Here is a 16,858-nt window from a genome sequence, read left to right as displayed (position 1 = left end):
CGCGGATCCCCGCCCGGGAAGCTCGGGCCCTGAAGCCAGCTGGGCGCCGGCACTGCCACGGCCAGCGGGAGGTTTCAGGCTGGTGAGCTGTGGTCACAGGCCGCGTGGCGGTAGGAAACCAGTGCCTTTAATTATCCGCATCTCCCAGGTCGCGCACAGACACTGCCCTTGACTTTGGCAGCAGGGCAGGAAGGCCATCGACTTACAGGTAAGCAGACTGTGGCTCCTGGTGGCGGGAGTCAAGACGCAGGTCTGGGGCTCCGCCCGCAAGAGTGGGCCACGCTCCCGCGCCCCCGTGATCCCAAGTCACAGGGCCTGCAGCGTGGTGCCAGGAGGCCAGCCACGCGGGTGAAGGAGCGCCGGGCGCACAGGCTTTACAGCTAACGGTACCGCCTTGGATTCTAAGGCGCGGAAGTTCTGTGGTTTCGGACACGCAGAGACGCAGGACACATGCAGCTGCGTCGACTGCCTCCCATTGAATCCTGAAGGAAAACCAAACAGCTCTCGTTCCAGGGGCCGCACCGGAGGGACAGACAGACGGATGGCCCGAGCTCCGGCAGCCCCAGCGCCAGCGTCCCGCCCCCCAGCGCACCCAGCCGAAGGCTCCAGCCATCAACGAGCCTTCTCCTTCTCGTAGTCAGTTTGCAAACACTGACTCACCAGTGATCCTCATTCCCTTGACTAATTCTTATTCAGAGATTATTATGTTTCAAGTACTGTGCTAAGGGCTTGGGATGAAAGAGTGGATAAGGAACAACATAAAAATTATATTTACCGCATAAAATGATACGAGGATTCATTAAATTAATATTTGTGAACCTAAATAGCACAGCGATGGCTCCACACCGGTGGTCACTGGTGTGCATATGCTTTCAACTCACTCACCCTGAAACGACCGTGGCCTAAAGAAAGGCTAAGTCTTATGAAATAGTTTTAATTGTGGCAAAAGCTTAAACGGCGCATTTTTTGGATATAATATCTGAATGGTTCTGTGAGCTGAATTAAACCTTGCAAGATGCATCTCTGTTTGAGCCTCTGATACATTCCACGAATATTTTATAGAATTTTCCATCCAGGTTATACAAGTTTGTTTTTCCTAAGAAAACTTTTATAGGATACTTTTTAAAGAGACTATCGAATAATGTGATGTCATACTTTGTTTCCTCAGAAATTCCTAGGTTCATGAGCAAAGCATCATGAGTTCAGCCAAATTAGTAACTAAGAGGACCGCGGAATTTTTTCTGAGAGACGCCAAGATGTGAATACGATAGAAAATGAAATGAAAAGGGGATCCCTGGGTGGCGCAGCGGTTTAGCGCCTGCCTTTGGCCCAGGGCGCAATCCTAGAGACCTGGGATCGAATCCCACGTCGGGCTCCCAGTGCGTGGAGCCTGCTTCTCCTTCTGCCTGTGTCTCTGCCTCTCTGTGTCTCTCGTGAATAATAATAATAATAATAATAATAATAATAATAATAATAATGCCAGAGAGGAAATTAGAGGCCATTTCCTTAAAATCCTTCATGTTTAACATGAGAAAGTTGAGAATCCGGGGTCTCACCAGTGGCCCCCAACTGGGAATGCTTTCTTCAGAGCTCTTTACTCAACTTGTTCTAAAATTCAGAAACCCAGATCCATACCATGTTTCTTTCCCCTTCCTTCCTTCCTTCCTTCCTTCCTTCCGGGAAACTCCCTATTCCTGAGGACACCTTGTGAAGCCTGGGGGTGTGTGTGCCGTTGACATGCAAGCGGCCCAGGAAGCTGGTGGCAGAGGCTCGCCTGCTGAGTCCAGCGCCCCGGAGGGAAGGATTTGGGGGGACCCAGCGCTCTGGGGCACCCACCCAGGTGGCCGGCTCCCCGGCCTCGGGGCAGCCACCCCTCTGCACCTGCCTCCCCGCTCTCTGTTGCTCTGCTGCCTTCAAAGCCTCCCCGGGCCACCGAACTCATCTGCTCCCGGGCTCGTGGCCCTCGGCCCTTGGCAGCTCCGCGCGCCCCTCCAGCACCCTAACCGAGCCCGCCAACGCACGTCCCTAAGCCCAGAGCCCCATGCTTCCCTCCGGTAGCTCGGCCACGGCACCCTGGCCCACGGCCCCTGGCCCACAGCCCCCTGGCCCAGGGCCGAGGCCACCGGCAGGTGTAGCGTCCCCTTATCCGGCCCGTCTGGCGCCGAGCCCGGGCGTCTCTCTCTGGGCCTGGGCCCCGCCGCAGCTATGTTGCCTGCCGACCCGGCGACCTCGGTCCGCGCTGCTGTTTGGCCTGGAGCCCCGTTGTTCTTGATCCATCTCCTCTAGGCCCATCCCCTCCACCTGGAAACCGTGCTGCTCCAGCCCAGGTGCAGGTACAGGTGCAGCCCGAAGCCGCAGGGCCGACCCTCCCGAGGGCGCCCTCCTCCCTCGCCGGCGCCCGCCCTGCCCGTCTGTCCTGCCCTCAAGTCCCTCCGGGGAGGCCCCGCGGCTTCAGCTGCTCCCGGTACCCGCGACCACGGGCTCCAGGCCCTCCTTCCCCCGCTTCTCCCCCTAACTCCCGCTGGTCCCACCCTGCTCCAGGCCCTGGGCCTTGTTCTTCTCCGGCCCGGGCGCACCCCCCTCCAGCCTTCCGGGCCCTCTGTGTCCCCTCCACCTGGAGAAGGGCCACCGCAGAGATCCACGGATCGCTCCTTCGGGAACGCCTTCCAAGCCCTCTCAACGCCCGACCCCGGAGGAGGGCCCAGGCCTCCTCCCCTAAGGACGCCTCCCAGCCCTGCCCGTGCGCCCCGGATGCTCTCATCCTGTTCCAGCTGCTCCCTTCAGCTGCCAGACTCATCTGAGATGGGAGCTGTGTTCAAGTCCAGCGTGCGCTTGCGGCCCACCTCCCTCTAGAATAAGAGCTCTTGGGGCAGGGACAGCCTCGTCCACCGTAGTCCCAGGTGACGCTCACGGCCCAGGGCACAGACACCCAGCAAGCGCTGCACGCGGCCGTGCTCCCAGTAAACCGCCTCCTTCAGGCCCTCCTGCTTTTGTTTTCTGTGCTGCTGTACTCTTACCTCCTCCCCTCTCTCACCATTTCCTTTCTGCTTTGGATTTATTCTTCTATTAAACACAGTTTTTCTTTAAGACTCTCCTTGACCTCCTTATTTTAGCCGTCAATGTGAGTATCTGCGTCTGATGTTCTCTGCATTACTCACCGAATCTGGGCCATGGTGGACACAAAGAGGATGTGTCATGAAAGGAGGCATAGAAACAATTCATTTTTCCAATTTTTAGTATCTTTTAAAAAGCTTGATTTGTTTATTTGAGGGAGGAGGGGCAGAGGGAGAAAAGGGAGGACAGGGAAAGTCTCAAGGAGACTCCCCACTGAGCACAGAGCCTGAGGCGGGGCTCCAGCCCAGGACCCGAGATCATGACCCTAGCCGAAATCACCGTCAGCTGCTTACCCTACTGAGCCCTCCAGGTGTCCCCAGAAATACATTTTTAAATCAAAATTCTACTGGGAAAAATGCTTACTTTTGTGTTGAGGACTTGTAAAATGAGTCCTTTGCAGTGTATTTCCTGTTTGGTTGTGGAAGCGGTTCTCCATCCTCCTAGAAGGTGTGAATAATAAGTTAAAGGGGATCACAGGAATCACATATACGGGGGAAGTGCTCCCTCCCTGTTTTCTACGCACCATGCTTCCCCCCTCCCCTCTGCTTTTCTCCTGTCATGGTACCGGTTACCCGGTGGGTGGACCAGGTTTAATACTGCCCACTTCCCTCAATCGCCTTGGAAATTTGCCTTCCTTGTATAATCTCCTAGTGACTAAGTTAAAATTTACAAAATGTGTGTTCAAGTTCATGGGAAAGTCACTTCTTTAGGAGAAAGCTCTTGAATTGTAAATGTTGCCAAATGATGTTTTCAGCACCATGTAATTCAAACATGTTAAAAAGTCTCGTCTGTCTTGTCTTCTAATGATAGGACATTAGTGCGGCACTATTTCCCTCTTCCTTTCATCTTATTTCATTAAAATTACTTATTATTATAACATTTATCATTACTATCTTTAAGGATTACTTATTTAAAGTTTCCACAATATTTTATCAGTGGTTCTCTGCCTGCTTTTGCTTCTTGGATCCTATTTGTTTTTTTTTCTGCTGCTTCCATTCTCTTTGGCTGAAGTTCTACTTTTGGTAATTTTTTCAAGGGTATGAACTTCTTCTAACTCAGCTTTTTAACTAACTCATTCTCACTTTTCTATACCATTCTGTTTGAATTTAGAATTCCAGTTTAATGGTTATGATTGTTTAGTAACCTAAATACGTATTGACTTCTGGACTGTTCTCCTTGCTTTCAAGAGCATGGAGTATGACTGGCTGCAGGTATTCTGTGTCCGCCCACCCCCACCCACTCGTAGTATTTAGGATATTTGTCTTGGTTTTCCTATGGAGGAAATTTGTTCAGGAGAAGACATATCTCTTTCATCTGGCTTAAGACTTCCTGTGCTTCTCTAATCTGAGAATGCATAACTCTCACCAGTTTAGACGAGTCTCCATTTTGGTCTCTTTATTGTCAGTGGATTCACTTTATTTTCTTCTTATGAAGATCCCATTAAGCAAATACTAGGCTTCCTCATTCTGTTCTCCACGTGTCCTAACTTTTGCATCTCTCCATCCTTAAATTCCCCTTCTAGCCTTATCCACTTTCCTGTTCACCACACTTCCTTCTTCCCATTTCTAGTGTCTGTTTAAACTTGCATGTCATATATTTTTTAATTTCACCAAGGCTACATCTAGTGAAATCATGTAATATTCTGCTAGTAGGATGAATCATGCATAATTTTTTCACTTAGAATTGTTTTCTAAAATTTTTTATTGGTACAATAATTTTGACATTTTAGTAATTTTGCTGTGAAAAATGAAATTCCACCTTACAAGAAAGAGGACACTCTTCAAGACCACTCCGTGGCATCTTTAACTTATGTATCAGAGCAAATCAGCCAGTGAAAATCCGGGGCCTTCCATATGGCTCGTGGTTTAGTCAGATATTGGTTAAGAGAGGGTTTAGGTGTGTCTGCCAAACTGCCTCAGTGATTTTTGGAGTTCTTCAGGTTTTGTATAACTACTCTTTGCCTCCAAATGCAGTCATAACCGGCTCATAATGTGAGTTTGGAAGAAGACTGACTGGAGGGGCCACCGGAACAGCATCTTCAGATTTTAACATCTCATTCCAAGTGTTTGCATTGAAATTTTGGTAAATTCCATTGTTGATCACCACCCAAAGTACAATGGGCAAGTTGTACATGCCGGTAGTTGCCACTTCCACGCCAGAAAGCCAAATGCGCAGTCTCCTTCCACACAGATGGCCCGCTGCCCTGGGTTTCTATCTTTAGCCACTATAGAGGCTGCACTGGAAGATCTCAGACCAACTCCCATCGTTCCAAAAGTACTCGCATCAAGCCTATGATGGGCAAGGTCGTTCTGAATTTGCTCCTTCACTCACCAAAAAACAGTTTCCAGGTAGTTGTTCTGGAACATGGTCAAATGCTGTGTAATAATTCATAGGCAGGGATTTGGGGGAAGCTAATTCCTGTGCTATTTTGGCCCATTGGAGATTATCCCCAAGATGGAGGGGGCACCCTCTGATATTCCTACACCAGAGAAGAGAGGCAAGTTTCTTCCATCTTAAACTACTGTGATCCTTGGGATGCAGCCTCCTTGCTCTTCATTTTTCCTCTCAGAGTTTTCTCCACTTGCACTCTGGAGGACACTACCACGGTGTTTTATAAAATTATCCTAAAAGCTGTCGAGGGACAGCGTTTATGTCTCCTAGCAAAGTCACAGCAGGCCTTACATTTTCCCCTAATTCTGTACAGATACCAGCCGTATGATATCACTCCTATGTGGAATTTAGGAAAAAAACCAAACAAGCAAAGGGGAAAAAAAGAGAGAAACAAACCAAGAAACAGACTCTTAACTCTGGAGAACACACTGATGGTCACCAGTAGAATGAATTATATGGATTGATTTTTTAATGTTAAGGGCATATTTTCACTCCTGGGATAAACTTCACTTGATCATAATATATTATCCTTATAAATTACTCATTTTGATTTGCTAACACTTTGTAATCATTTTTGTGTCTCTGTACATGAAGAATATAATTTCTGTAATTTCCTCTTTTTTTGTAATGTCTGTGGTTTGGGAACATTACGTTAAGTTGGACTTCTAAAACTAGCTGGAAAGTGTTCTTTCTTCTATTTTCTGAAATAACTTAGATTGATGTGATTTCTTCTGAGAATGTTTGACAAAATTCAGCAGTGAAATCATCTGATCCTAGTGTTTCACTGCGGGCAGCTTTTTGATCAGAAAAATTAAATTTATTTAATACACTGGGGGCACTCATGTGTTCTATTTCATTTAGTAACGATTTTAGTAAGTTGTATTTCTAAAGGGATTTGTTCGTTTAATCTAAGATACTAAATGAACTGGCATACGGTAGTTCATAATATTTTATTTTGCTTTGCGAATCAGCAGTAATAAACTTTTTCATTTCCAATGTTGGTAATATGTGTTCTCTCTCTTTTTCTTGATCATACTAATAAAATAACTATCACTTTCATTGATCTTTTCAAAGAAACAGCTTTTAGCTTTAAGTTTTCTCTCTTAACATATCTTTTCTCTTTTCATTGATTTCTACTCTTATCTTTTTAATCTGCTCTCTTCTTTTTGTTTTAACATTCTTCTGGTTCCTTAATCATTAATCTTGAATTTTCAGAACTTCCTTGTTTCGTAATATAAGCATAAAAGGCTATTTTTTTTCTTTTCAGCAGACTTCTAACTGCATTATACAAGATTTGATAGCTTATATTTTCATCATTGTTCAACTTAAAACATTTTCTAAGTTTTCTTATGATTTCTTCATTGACCTTATGGATTATTTAGAAGAATGATTTTTAATTTAAAAGCATTCGATGTCTTTCTAAATATCTCATGGTTATTTATTTTTAATTTAACTCTGTGGTGGTTTAAGAACACAAATAGAATTATTCCAATACATTTAAAGATATGAAGACTTGTTTTATGCTCCAGCATATGATTATGATAAATATATCATTTGTATTGATATGCTTTCTATTCATTTACTTTCAGCCTATTTCTATCTTCATATTGAAAGTGTACCTCTTGTCAATCACATAGTTGTATCTTGCTTTGTTATCCACCCTGATAATCTCTGCCTTTCAGCTGAAATGTTTAGTATATTAGCATTTAATCTAACAATTGATATATTAGGATTAGATGTACCATTTCATAATAGTTGTCTATTTGTCCCAATGTTTCTGCTCCTCTGTTCCCTTTTTCTTCCTTCCTTATATTATTGAAATGAGTGGGGTCTTTTAGAATTCCAATTTCTGTCATTGGGCGGCTCTTTAATGATACCCCATTATAGTACATTTCTGTGTTTTAGAGATTAAATTAGATGTCTTTAACTTTCCACAGTCACTTGGGAGTTGATATTGTACCAATTCACATAAAATGTACAAATGTCACAACCACTAGTCCATTTACCACACCTCACCATTCCTTATTCTATTAGTTGTCACATATACTATATCTACATTCATAATACACTTCAGAGAACAATATTAGACTCCTGTTTTAAACAGTTATGTATACTTTAAAGAAATTAAAAGGAAAAATAATCTTATTAAATAGACAAGATTTCTTGTAGTGCATGTTCATTGTAAATTTACTTCCTTCATTCTTCTCTTCTTGCAAATTTCGTTACATAATCTTTTAATATGTTCAATATAATGAGGCCCCCAGATTCTTCCAGGTCCTAATCCCTGGAAATTGCATATGTTATCTTGCACAGAGAAAGGTAATTTGGATTGCAGATGGATTTAAAGTTGCTAATCAGGTGAATTTAAAATCGGAAAATTGTCCTAGACATTCAGATGGGCACAAAGTAATCTTAGGGTCCCTAAAAGTAGAAAGTCAAGGCAGAAGAGTAGTCAGATAAGGGAAGAACTCAACCTGTCACTGCTGGCTTTGAAGATGAAGACAAGACCCATGAGCCAAAGGATGCAGGTGGCAAGAAAATGGGATTCTACTTAAGAGTTTCTAGAAGAAATGCAACCTTGCCAACATCTTGATTTTAGCTCAGTGAGACCCATTTTTTACTCTGACCTCCGGAAGTATAAAATGCTGGATTTATATTTTCTTAGCCACTGAATTAATGTTAATTTTTTATAACAGCAGTAGAAGACCAACATAGCCTTCATCATTGAAAGTGAGAGTTTCTAGATGTAGTGTTCTTGTGTGATGTGTTTCTTTCTTTTTTTTTTGTTTCTTTCTTTTGTAAATATGTCGCTCTACCGTCTTCTTGTTTCAGTAGTGTGATTAGAAAGAAGCCTGTAATATTTCAACTTATTTTTCTCTTGCTGCTCTCAAAGTTCTCTTCGTATCTTTTGCATCTGAATATCAGATGCCTGGGCTTTTTGAAAAAAATTTTGTTCTGTTTGGAATTCAATAGGCCTCTTGAAAATTGTAAATATATATCTTTCACCAAATTTGGGGAAGTTTCAGTAATTATTTCTTCAAATATTATTTTCTGTTGCATTTTCCTTTACCTTTATGCTTGGACTACAATTAGTGTTAACTTTTTCATAATGTTCCATAGGTCTCTGAGATTCTTTTCATTTATTTTTTATTCTTTTTTTTCACCCTCTCCAAGTTCTATTTTTAAATCCTTAATATTTTCCTTGTCATAGCCTTCCTGCTATTAAGCCCATATCATTTCTATTTAAGATTTGGAAATTTTAGTTCTAAAATTTCCCTTTGGCTCTTTTTTTATATTCTATTTCCTTGATGAAAGTTCCTGTCTTGTGATTATGAATATATTCTCTACTATGTCACAGAGCACAGTTACAACAACTGTATTAAAATCCCTGTCTGGGGGTGACAGGATGGCTCAGCCAGTTAAGGGTCTGCCTTCAGCTCAGGTCATGATCTCCAAGTCCCCATATGCAGGAGCCCTGTGTCAGCTCCCTGCTCAGCGGGGAGTCTGCTTCTCCCTCTCCCTCTGCCCTCCCTGCTCCTGCGCTCTCTCTGTCCTTCTCAAATAACTAAAGTCTTAAAAACAAAAATCCCTGTCTTATAATTCTAGCATCTAGCATATTTCCATGTGTGCTGATCCCATTTTCCATGGTTATTATATGTTAAATAATTTTGGATTTTTTAATTGGAGGTTGTACATTTTATGTGGAGAAGTCACAGGATTCTGCATTATTCCTGAGAGCATTTTGGGTAATAGTCAGATCTTAGGTCAGTACCTTGTTTGCCTTTGACAGAACTGCTTAGGGTCTGTTTTGAGCAGATAGTCCAGGGATCAACTGGACTTGGGCTGAGTTCACACATGGAACTATGGCTCCCTCTCCAGGTGCCTCCTGTTCTGGAGTCTTTCCTTTCATTCTTGGGACATGCTCCATTCTTCCATCTCTTTAGGTAGAAAGACAGAGATTTCTATTGAATTTGTAATCACTCCAGTTTCCTGAATGTAGCCCACCTTCCACAATGGGAAAAGCACCCTGAGTTCACCATCTAGGGTTCAACTCTGAAATTTGCCTGATTTTGTTCCATCACCAGGGGTCTTGATCCAATGGATGGGTATTTCATCAGAGTCTGCAGTTGTTATTGGTGGGAGGGTTAGGCTCTTAGGAGCTTACTCTGCCACAGAGGAAGCAAAAATGTTTAATGATGTATTTTAAGAGAAATGCTTGATTTTAAAGAATCTTATTTGTTTCTTTTTCATATCTGCCTCTTCTTTTCCTTAAGTCCTGTTCTTTCCTTAGAACTTCTATTTCTCGAAAATTAATGTGTATTCAGATGGCTCTATTATCTGAGGCTCTTTGGGTGAGAGGTCCTGCTCTGTCATACCTGCTGATATTGTCTCACAAATGACCCTTTTCACGCACAGAGTATGATTTTGACTGTGATTTGGTTTAGTGATAGTTTTTCCCTGTGGGATCTTGCATGTTGATGCCACTTTGTGGAAATGTTCCCTCAGAGCATCGTTTATGGTTTCTGGATACAAAATCTTTTCTTCTTTTTTTTTTTGATTTTAGAATGTGGCATTCCCACACTACATGTGTACTAAGAAATCGTGATCCATGTATCCACGTGGTACAGACCAAAGTTTCTATTTCCTCATGAATAAAATGCTGAATTTTCCCATTTATTGTCTTGGTCAGATGGCCAACTTCCTTCCGGTGTGTAAAGATTCATTCAAATTCCTACTCTTTGCTGAGATAGGCCTTGGTAGTACCTGTATTTACACAGAAAACTCAATTCCAAATATCCACCATGAGATTTCAGATGCCTGTTCCTATGTGGATATTCAGATTCTAGCCCATGACTCTTTGGCTTTTAGCTAACCCAATTTCATTCCCCATTTCTATAGTAAAAGAAGCTCATTTTTATTTGGACCCAGGACCTTAGATTAAAAATGAGTTTTTCACAATTCCTTTGCAGCTAGTGCAATATTGAGTTCTGCCAACATCATTTAAAGTGCTGTGTCCATTTTCTGGAATAAGTCTTTAAAAGGGGAAGATGTCCCTCTTTGATTTTGCTTCTATCCTATCCTGATGCCCAACAGAATGTGTCTAGGAAAATATCATAGACTAGATCTGCCGGCTAGTCCAGGACCTATGGATTGTTACGTAAAAGAGAAATGAATTTTCATAGTGTCCCAACTGCAACATATTTGGGTCTCCGTTCTCCAAAGCTGCATCCAACACAAATGTAATTTAAGCTGCACATCTATTTTTAGAACTGAACTTTCTCTTCCTTTTGGAAACTGGATCTTCCTCTCTCTCCTCTTGCTTTTGAGCTCAGCTAAGTATTACTTTTAAAATATATGCAGCATTAGAACATATCTGTAGTATTTCCATGTGGTGATAGGAGGTGATAGGGAGGATTTGTGGGAAAAGCTCATTTTTTGATAATTCTGAAAGGAAGCTTCTTAATCCTGAATTCTAGAACTGTGAGATTTACATACAGGAAAAGGTGTAGATTTCTACTGTGCGATTTAACCAGTTTGACTTAAATTAGAAAGTCATATAACCAATACCTCAGGCAAAATATAGAATGCTTTTGTCATCTCTCCAAATACTTCATTTCTACTTTCAATCAATCTTCACTCTCTGTAGGCTGCCACTATTCTATTTTCTATTACTAAAACTTAGTTTTTGCTTGCTCCTGACCTTCATGTAATTGGAATCAGGAGGTATGTACCCTTTGAGCCTGACTTTTTTTGTGCTTATGAATATTGGCTCTTTAACAAGGATTTATTTATTTATTGGGAGGGGAGGGGCAGAGGGAGAGGGACAGAGAAAAGTCTCAAACGGACTCCTGCTGAGCTTGGAGCCAGACACAAGGCTCAATATCCTGACCCTGAGATCATGACCTGAGCTGAAATCAAGATTCGGACACTTAAGCCACTGAGCACCCCAGCTGCCCCTTAATATTGGCTTTTAATATTGTTAAGCTTCTCCCATGTTCTCTGGTCTATATCAGTGGTTTACCCTTTTGTTTTTATTGAATACTATTCTGTTCTATGATCTATTAATCCATTTTCCTTTTGATTGATTTTTTTGTGTACATATTAATTAAGCTGCTACAAGCATTCTTGTACAAGTTGTTTTGTGGACACAGACTTTGATTTTATTGGGTAAATACTTAAAAATAGAATTACTGGGTCCTGGGATAGATGTGTCACTTTATAAGATACACCAAAAGTATCAGAAGTCCAGTTGCTCTCCGTCTTCACCAACATACAATGTTGGCAAGCAACTTTAACTTGAAAAAAAAAATCATTTCAAATTATACACATATTAAAAAATACTGAGGCAAAGAATTATTTGCTTGCTTTTTTTACATCATACTAACTTCCTGATGGTTTTCAAGCATCTTAGTTTTAGACATTCTGGTGGGTATTCAGTAGTATTTTGTTTTGGTTTCTATTTGCACTTCCCTCACAACTGAAAATGTTGACCACCTTTTCATGGGCCTATTGGACACATACATCTTTTTTCATGAAACATTTATTTCAGTCTTGAGGGATTTAAAAAAATCTTTTTGCTATGAAGTTGTGGCAATTCTTTATATATCCCGGCTCACAGACCTTTGACAGATATTGCAAGCATTTTCTTCCAGTTTGTGGTTCACATTTGTGTTTTCTTAACAGTGGTCCAAAGACCAAAAGACTTTAATGTTAACAGAATGAATTTTTTCAAAGCATAGTGATTTTGACATCCTCTGTGAGAGATTTTTGCCAACCAACGTTGCAGATATTTTATCTTGCATTTTGTTTTAGAAGCTTCTTCCAGCTAGTTTTTCAGTTTAGGTCATTGACCAGCACAAAGCAATTTTTGAGAAAGGGATAAAGACTCCTCTTCCACATGGATGTCCAGCTGTTCAGAGACTATTTGTTGAAAATATTGTGTGTAAACCATTGAACCGTCTTGTTACTTTTGTGTAAAACCAGTCTATTTCTGGACTCTCAATTCTTTTCGGTTGATTTCTCTATTATTACACCAAAACAATACTGTCTTTCTTGCAGCATTACAGTGGGTCTTCAAATCAGGTAGATTAAGTTTCTTACTGCATGATTTTTTTCAAGATGTAAATTAATGTAAATTTCAGAGACAAAAGCAACTTTGCACAAAAAAAGCACAGAAGAATTATGTTAGGGAAAGCACTGCAACTATTTGGAGCTTAATTTGAATATTGATATCTTAAAAAACACTGAATTTTCCACTACATGAAAATGATCTATTTCTGAATGTTGTTAGGTCTCCTTTTATTTGTCTCAGCATTTTGAGATAGTTTTTAGTGCAGAGCTTTGAATATCTTTTATTAAATTTTTCCCTAATGTTATAGTTTCTAAAATGTTATTGTAGTGGAATTTTTATAATCTTATTTTCCACTTTCTACTCACTAGAAAAAAATTATTTTTTTTATATTTTGGCTTTCAATCATTGACAGAGATAATAATAATATATAAATGTATATTTAAATTCTGTTAATACAATAAATCGCATTCATTGAATTCTGAATGGTAAGCCAATCTTGCAATCTTGGGATAGTCTCTACTTCATCATGATGTATTATCCATTTTATATATTGCCAAATTTAACTTAATCAAATATTATTAGGTATTGTTTTGTTTGTTTGTAGGTATATTAGACTATAATTTTTTGTTGTAATATAGTTTTTGTATTTTGGTGACAGGGCTCTGTTGTCCTGAAATCTATTATTTGGATATGATGATATTATTTCTCCCTTAAATATTTTACCTTATTCATTAGTAAAACTACCCCAGTATAGAGTTTTCTCTGTAGAAAATGTCTTGATAATCAATGCAACTATTTTCATAGACACAGGTCTATTGAGGTTTTCTCATGTCAGTTTTGGTAAGTTGTGTTTTTAAGGAATTTGTTTTATCTAAGTTGTCAACTTCATTGGCATAAATACCATTTTTTAATAAAAAATAAACTGTATTGAGGTATAGTGTACTTGCAATGAATGTAACCCATTAACCCATACAATTTGATGAATTATGTACAACCACTCATAACACACAATATTTAGAGCGTTTACATTTTGCTAAAAGATTCTCATGCTCCTTGGCCATTCACATCTACCTCTCATCCCAGGCCAGGGCGACAGGTGGTCTATTTTTTGTCACTCTGTATTGGTTTGAATTTTTAGAATTTCATTCAAGTAGAATCAGTGGTATGTAATATTTTGTTTCTGACTGCATGATTTTGAGATTCATTCATCTTGTTGCATGTATCATTAGTTTGGTCCTTTTGATTGCTAACTACTATTCCATTGTATGGATATACCATATCTGTTCATTCTTTCACATGCACATAAACATTTAGTTTCCATTTTTAGACTGTTACAGAGTAAAGCTGATTTCAACTTTAATGTCCAAGTTTTTGTGTGGACATATATTTAAATTTGTCTTGGCCAAATATCTAGCAGTGGAATTGGCTGTTACATGACTGGCATAGGTATATGTCAATCTTACAACATGTTTGAGAGTTTCCAAAGTAGTTACCATTTTACATTTCCCAGCATCAGTGTGTGAGTCCCACTGTTCTGTATCCTTGCCACACTTGGAATTTTCAGTTGTTTTAATTTTAGCCATTGTAAGGATATATGATATTTTAAATTATATTTACTGATAACTCAGCATGTTAAGTATCTTTTCACTGTTTATTTGTCATTCTTCTGCTGTGTATGTGTGTGTGTGTGTGTGTGTGTGTGAGAGAGAAATGTCTGTTCAGATCTTTTAGTCATCTTTCATTTGGGTTGTTCATCTTGTTATTACTAATTTTAAGACATCTTTATATGTTCTAGATATATGATTGTGGATATTTCTCCCATTGTTTCATTTTCTTAATGATGTCTTTTAAAAATTCAACTATTTCAAAAAGTTTTATAATCTTAATTTTATGTTGAGGTTATTATCCATTTTAGGTTATTTTTTTGTATATGGTAATGTAGTAAAACTTTTTGTATATGGTAATAAAATAAAACTTGACTTTTTTTCTCAGAAGGATATCCAGTTGTTTCAGTAGTTTTCTTTCTCCATTAAAATATCTTGGCACATTTTTTAAAAAAAAATCAATGGCAATGCAGGTAGAGGACTCTGTTCCTGGACTATATTTCCCATTGCTCCATTTGTCAATCACTTTGTTAACTGGTATTGATTATTGTAACTTTATAGTAAGACTTAAAATCAGGTAGCACAAATCCTCTAACTGTATTCTTTCTATCCAAAATTGTTTTAGCCACTTTAGATTTTTCAATTCATAGAGATTTTATAATAGGCTTGTAAATTTCCACAAAACAGCTTCTTAGGATTTTGATAGGGTTTGCATTGAATCTACAGATCAATTGGAGAAGTATTACTATATCAACAAATCCTCCAGCCCATTAACCTGGTTTATTTTCCACTTATTTATGTCCTTGTTAATTTATTTCACTCAGTAATGTACCAAAGTTTTCAGTGGAAAAAAAAATCATGTATTTTATTAAATCTTATGTGGTTCTTGGTATTACTGTCAATGGAGTCTTTTAAACTTTCATTTTCTAGTTGTTTGCTTCTTATATGTAAGATTACAATTGATTTTTGTACATTAACAATAAGCCTATGTCTCTGATAAATTCAACATTACATCTAGCAGTTTCTTTGAAGATTTCTAAGGATTTCTTACAAATATCATCACATCAGAGGTGCCTAGTTGGCACAGTTAATTGAGCATCTGACTCTTGGTTTAGGTTCAGGTCATTATCTCAGGTTCCTGAGATCAAGCCCTGCGTCAGGCTCTGCACTGAGCATGAAGTTTGCTTGAAATTCTTTCTTCCTCTCTCTCTCCCCCTCCCACTCATTCTCTCTCTCTTTCTCTCAAATAAATAATCTTAAAAAAAAAACCCTCAATATCATCCTGTCATCTCTACACGAGATGGTTTTTCTTCTTTCTTTCCGATATTTATGGTTTCTATTTCTTTTTCTTGCCTTTTTGCAATTGCTATCTCCTCCACTAAATGGAAAATGGTAGTGATGATAGCAGACACTTTTGTCTTCTTCCTGATATTCAGAGAAAGACATTTGGTCTTTTTTCATCATTTACTTTAGCTTCAGGTTTTTCACAGATGCTCTATATCACATTGAAGATGTTCTCATCCAAGTCTAATTTGCTGAGAGTTTTGATCATAAATGAGCATTGATTTTTTTCCCTTTAGTTAATGATACTTTTGGTCATTTCTGATCCTTTGCTTCTCTGTATCTACTTGACAAAGAACTTGTCCAATTCCACATAAATACAGCTAAGATATTGATTTTGATTCCACTGAAACTACAAAACAACTTAATAAGAGAATACACAAGGTTTTCCCATCTTACACTTCTATTTCTATTTAACATGGTTTTCTTGTAGTCAGCATATATAGTTAGGCATTGATTTTTTTTATCCAACATAAAAATTGCTGACTTTCAATTTCATTATATTAAATTGTAGCTAATATAACACCTGACGTAATTTGGTTTAAATGCAGCTGTATTTACTGCTTGTTTCATCTTTTTCTTTTCCTTTTATGCTACTTTCTTTTGTATTATTTGAGGTGTTTTTTTCTTTTTCTTTTTTTAAAAGATTGTATTTATTTATTCATGATAGACAGACAGAAAGAGGCAGAGACACAGGCAGAGGGGGAAGCAGGTGCCCTGCAGGGAGCCCGATGTAGGACTTGATCCCAGGACCCTGAGGTCACACCCTGGGCCAAAGGCAGACGCTCAACTGCTGAGCCACTTGGGTGCCCCGTTTTTCTCTTTTTCAAATTTCATTTTGTTTCCTCCTACTAGCTTATTGCCTATGATTGGTTGATTGATAGATTAGCTTCTAAGTCACTCTAAGACTTATACATCTTTAATTCTAGGGTTTAAAGGATAATATTACACCACTTCATGAATAGTGTAAAAAATTACCATAGCATATGCCTATTTTCATCCTTATCTCCCTGGTGCTATTGTTGTACAATTTAGGTCTGCATGTACTGTACCCACAAAATACGTTGCTACTATTGTCGGTTTAAGCATTCAATGATATTTGAAATTCAAAGAATTTCAAAATGAAAAATAGCATTTTCTATTTACCTACACATTTACCATTTCTCTTGACCTCAATTTCATTCCATTGTACAAACTCAAATTTTCACAGACACTATATTCTTTTGTCTAAAGTACCTCCTTCATGTCTGTTGGCAATAGATCCCTCAGCTTTATTTTTCTGAAAATGTCTACTCTTTCTTTTTGAAATTCGTTATTGCTGGTTAATGTATTCTTT

The 16,858-nt window shown here is 39.4% G+C and overlaps 1 protein-coding gene across 32 annotated transcripts in view; it reads right to left on the bottom strand.

The window, feature by feature from the left end:
* The window catches only part of SPATA48 (spermatogenesis associated 48), a 63,526-nt gene that overhangs the window by 28,303 nt on the left and 18,365 nt on the right, over positions 1 to 16,858 (bottom strand). For 29 of the 32 annotated variants that reach the window (XR_003137603.3, XR_007403459.1, XR_007403460.1 and 26 more), the window contains 2 exons: positions 3,478 to 3,554; positions 207 to 482 (listed from right to left, as the gene is read on the bottom strand). Coding sequence is in view for 22 of the 32 variants with exons in the window: in XM_035701515.2 (XP_035557408.1) it covers positions 207 to 482; positions 3,478 to 3,554 (353 nt within the window). In the remaining 10 variants the exon portion in view is untranslated. The remainder of the gene's footprint in view (positions 1 to 206; positions 483 to 3,477; positions 3,555 to 16,858) is intronic. The other 3 variants (XM_025449320.2, XM_025449316.3, XM_025449319.3) reach the window with 1 other exon arrangement.

This window comes from Canis lupus, chromosome 18 (assembly GCF_003254725.2).
Source record: "Canis lupus dingo isolate Sandy chromosome 18, ASM325472v2, whole genome shotgun sequence".
NCBI classification, from domain to species: Eukaryota; Metazoa; Chordata; class Mammalia; order Carnivora; family Canidae; genus Canis; species Canis lupus.
This window is presented reverse-complemented; position numbering and strand designations above follow the sequence as displayed.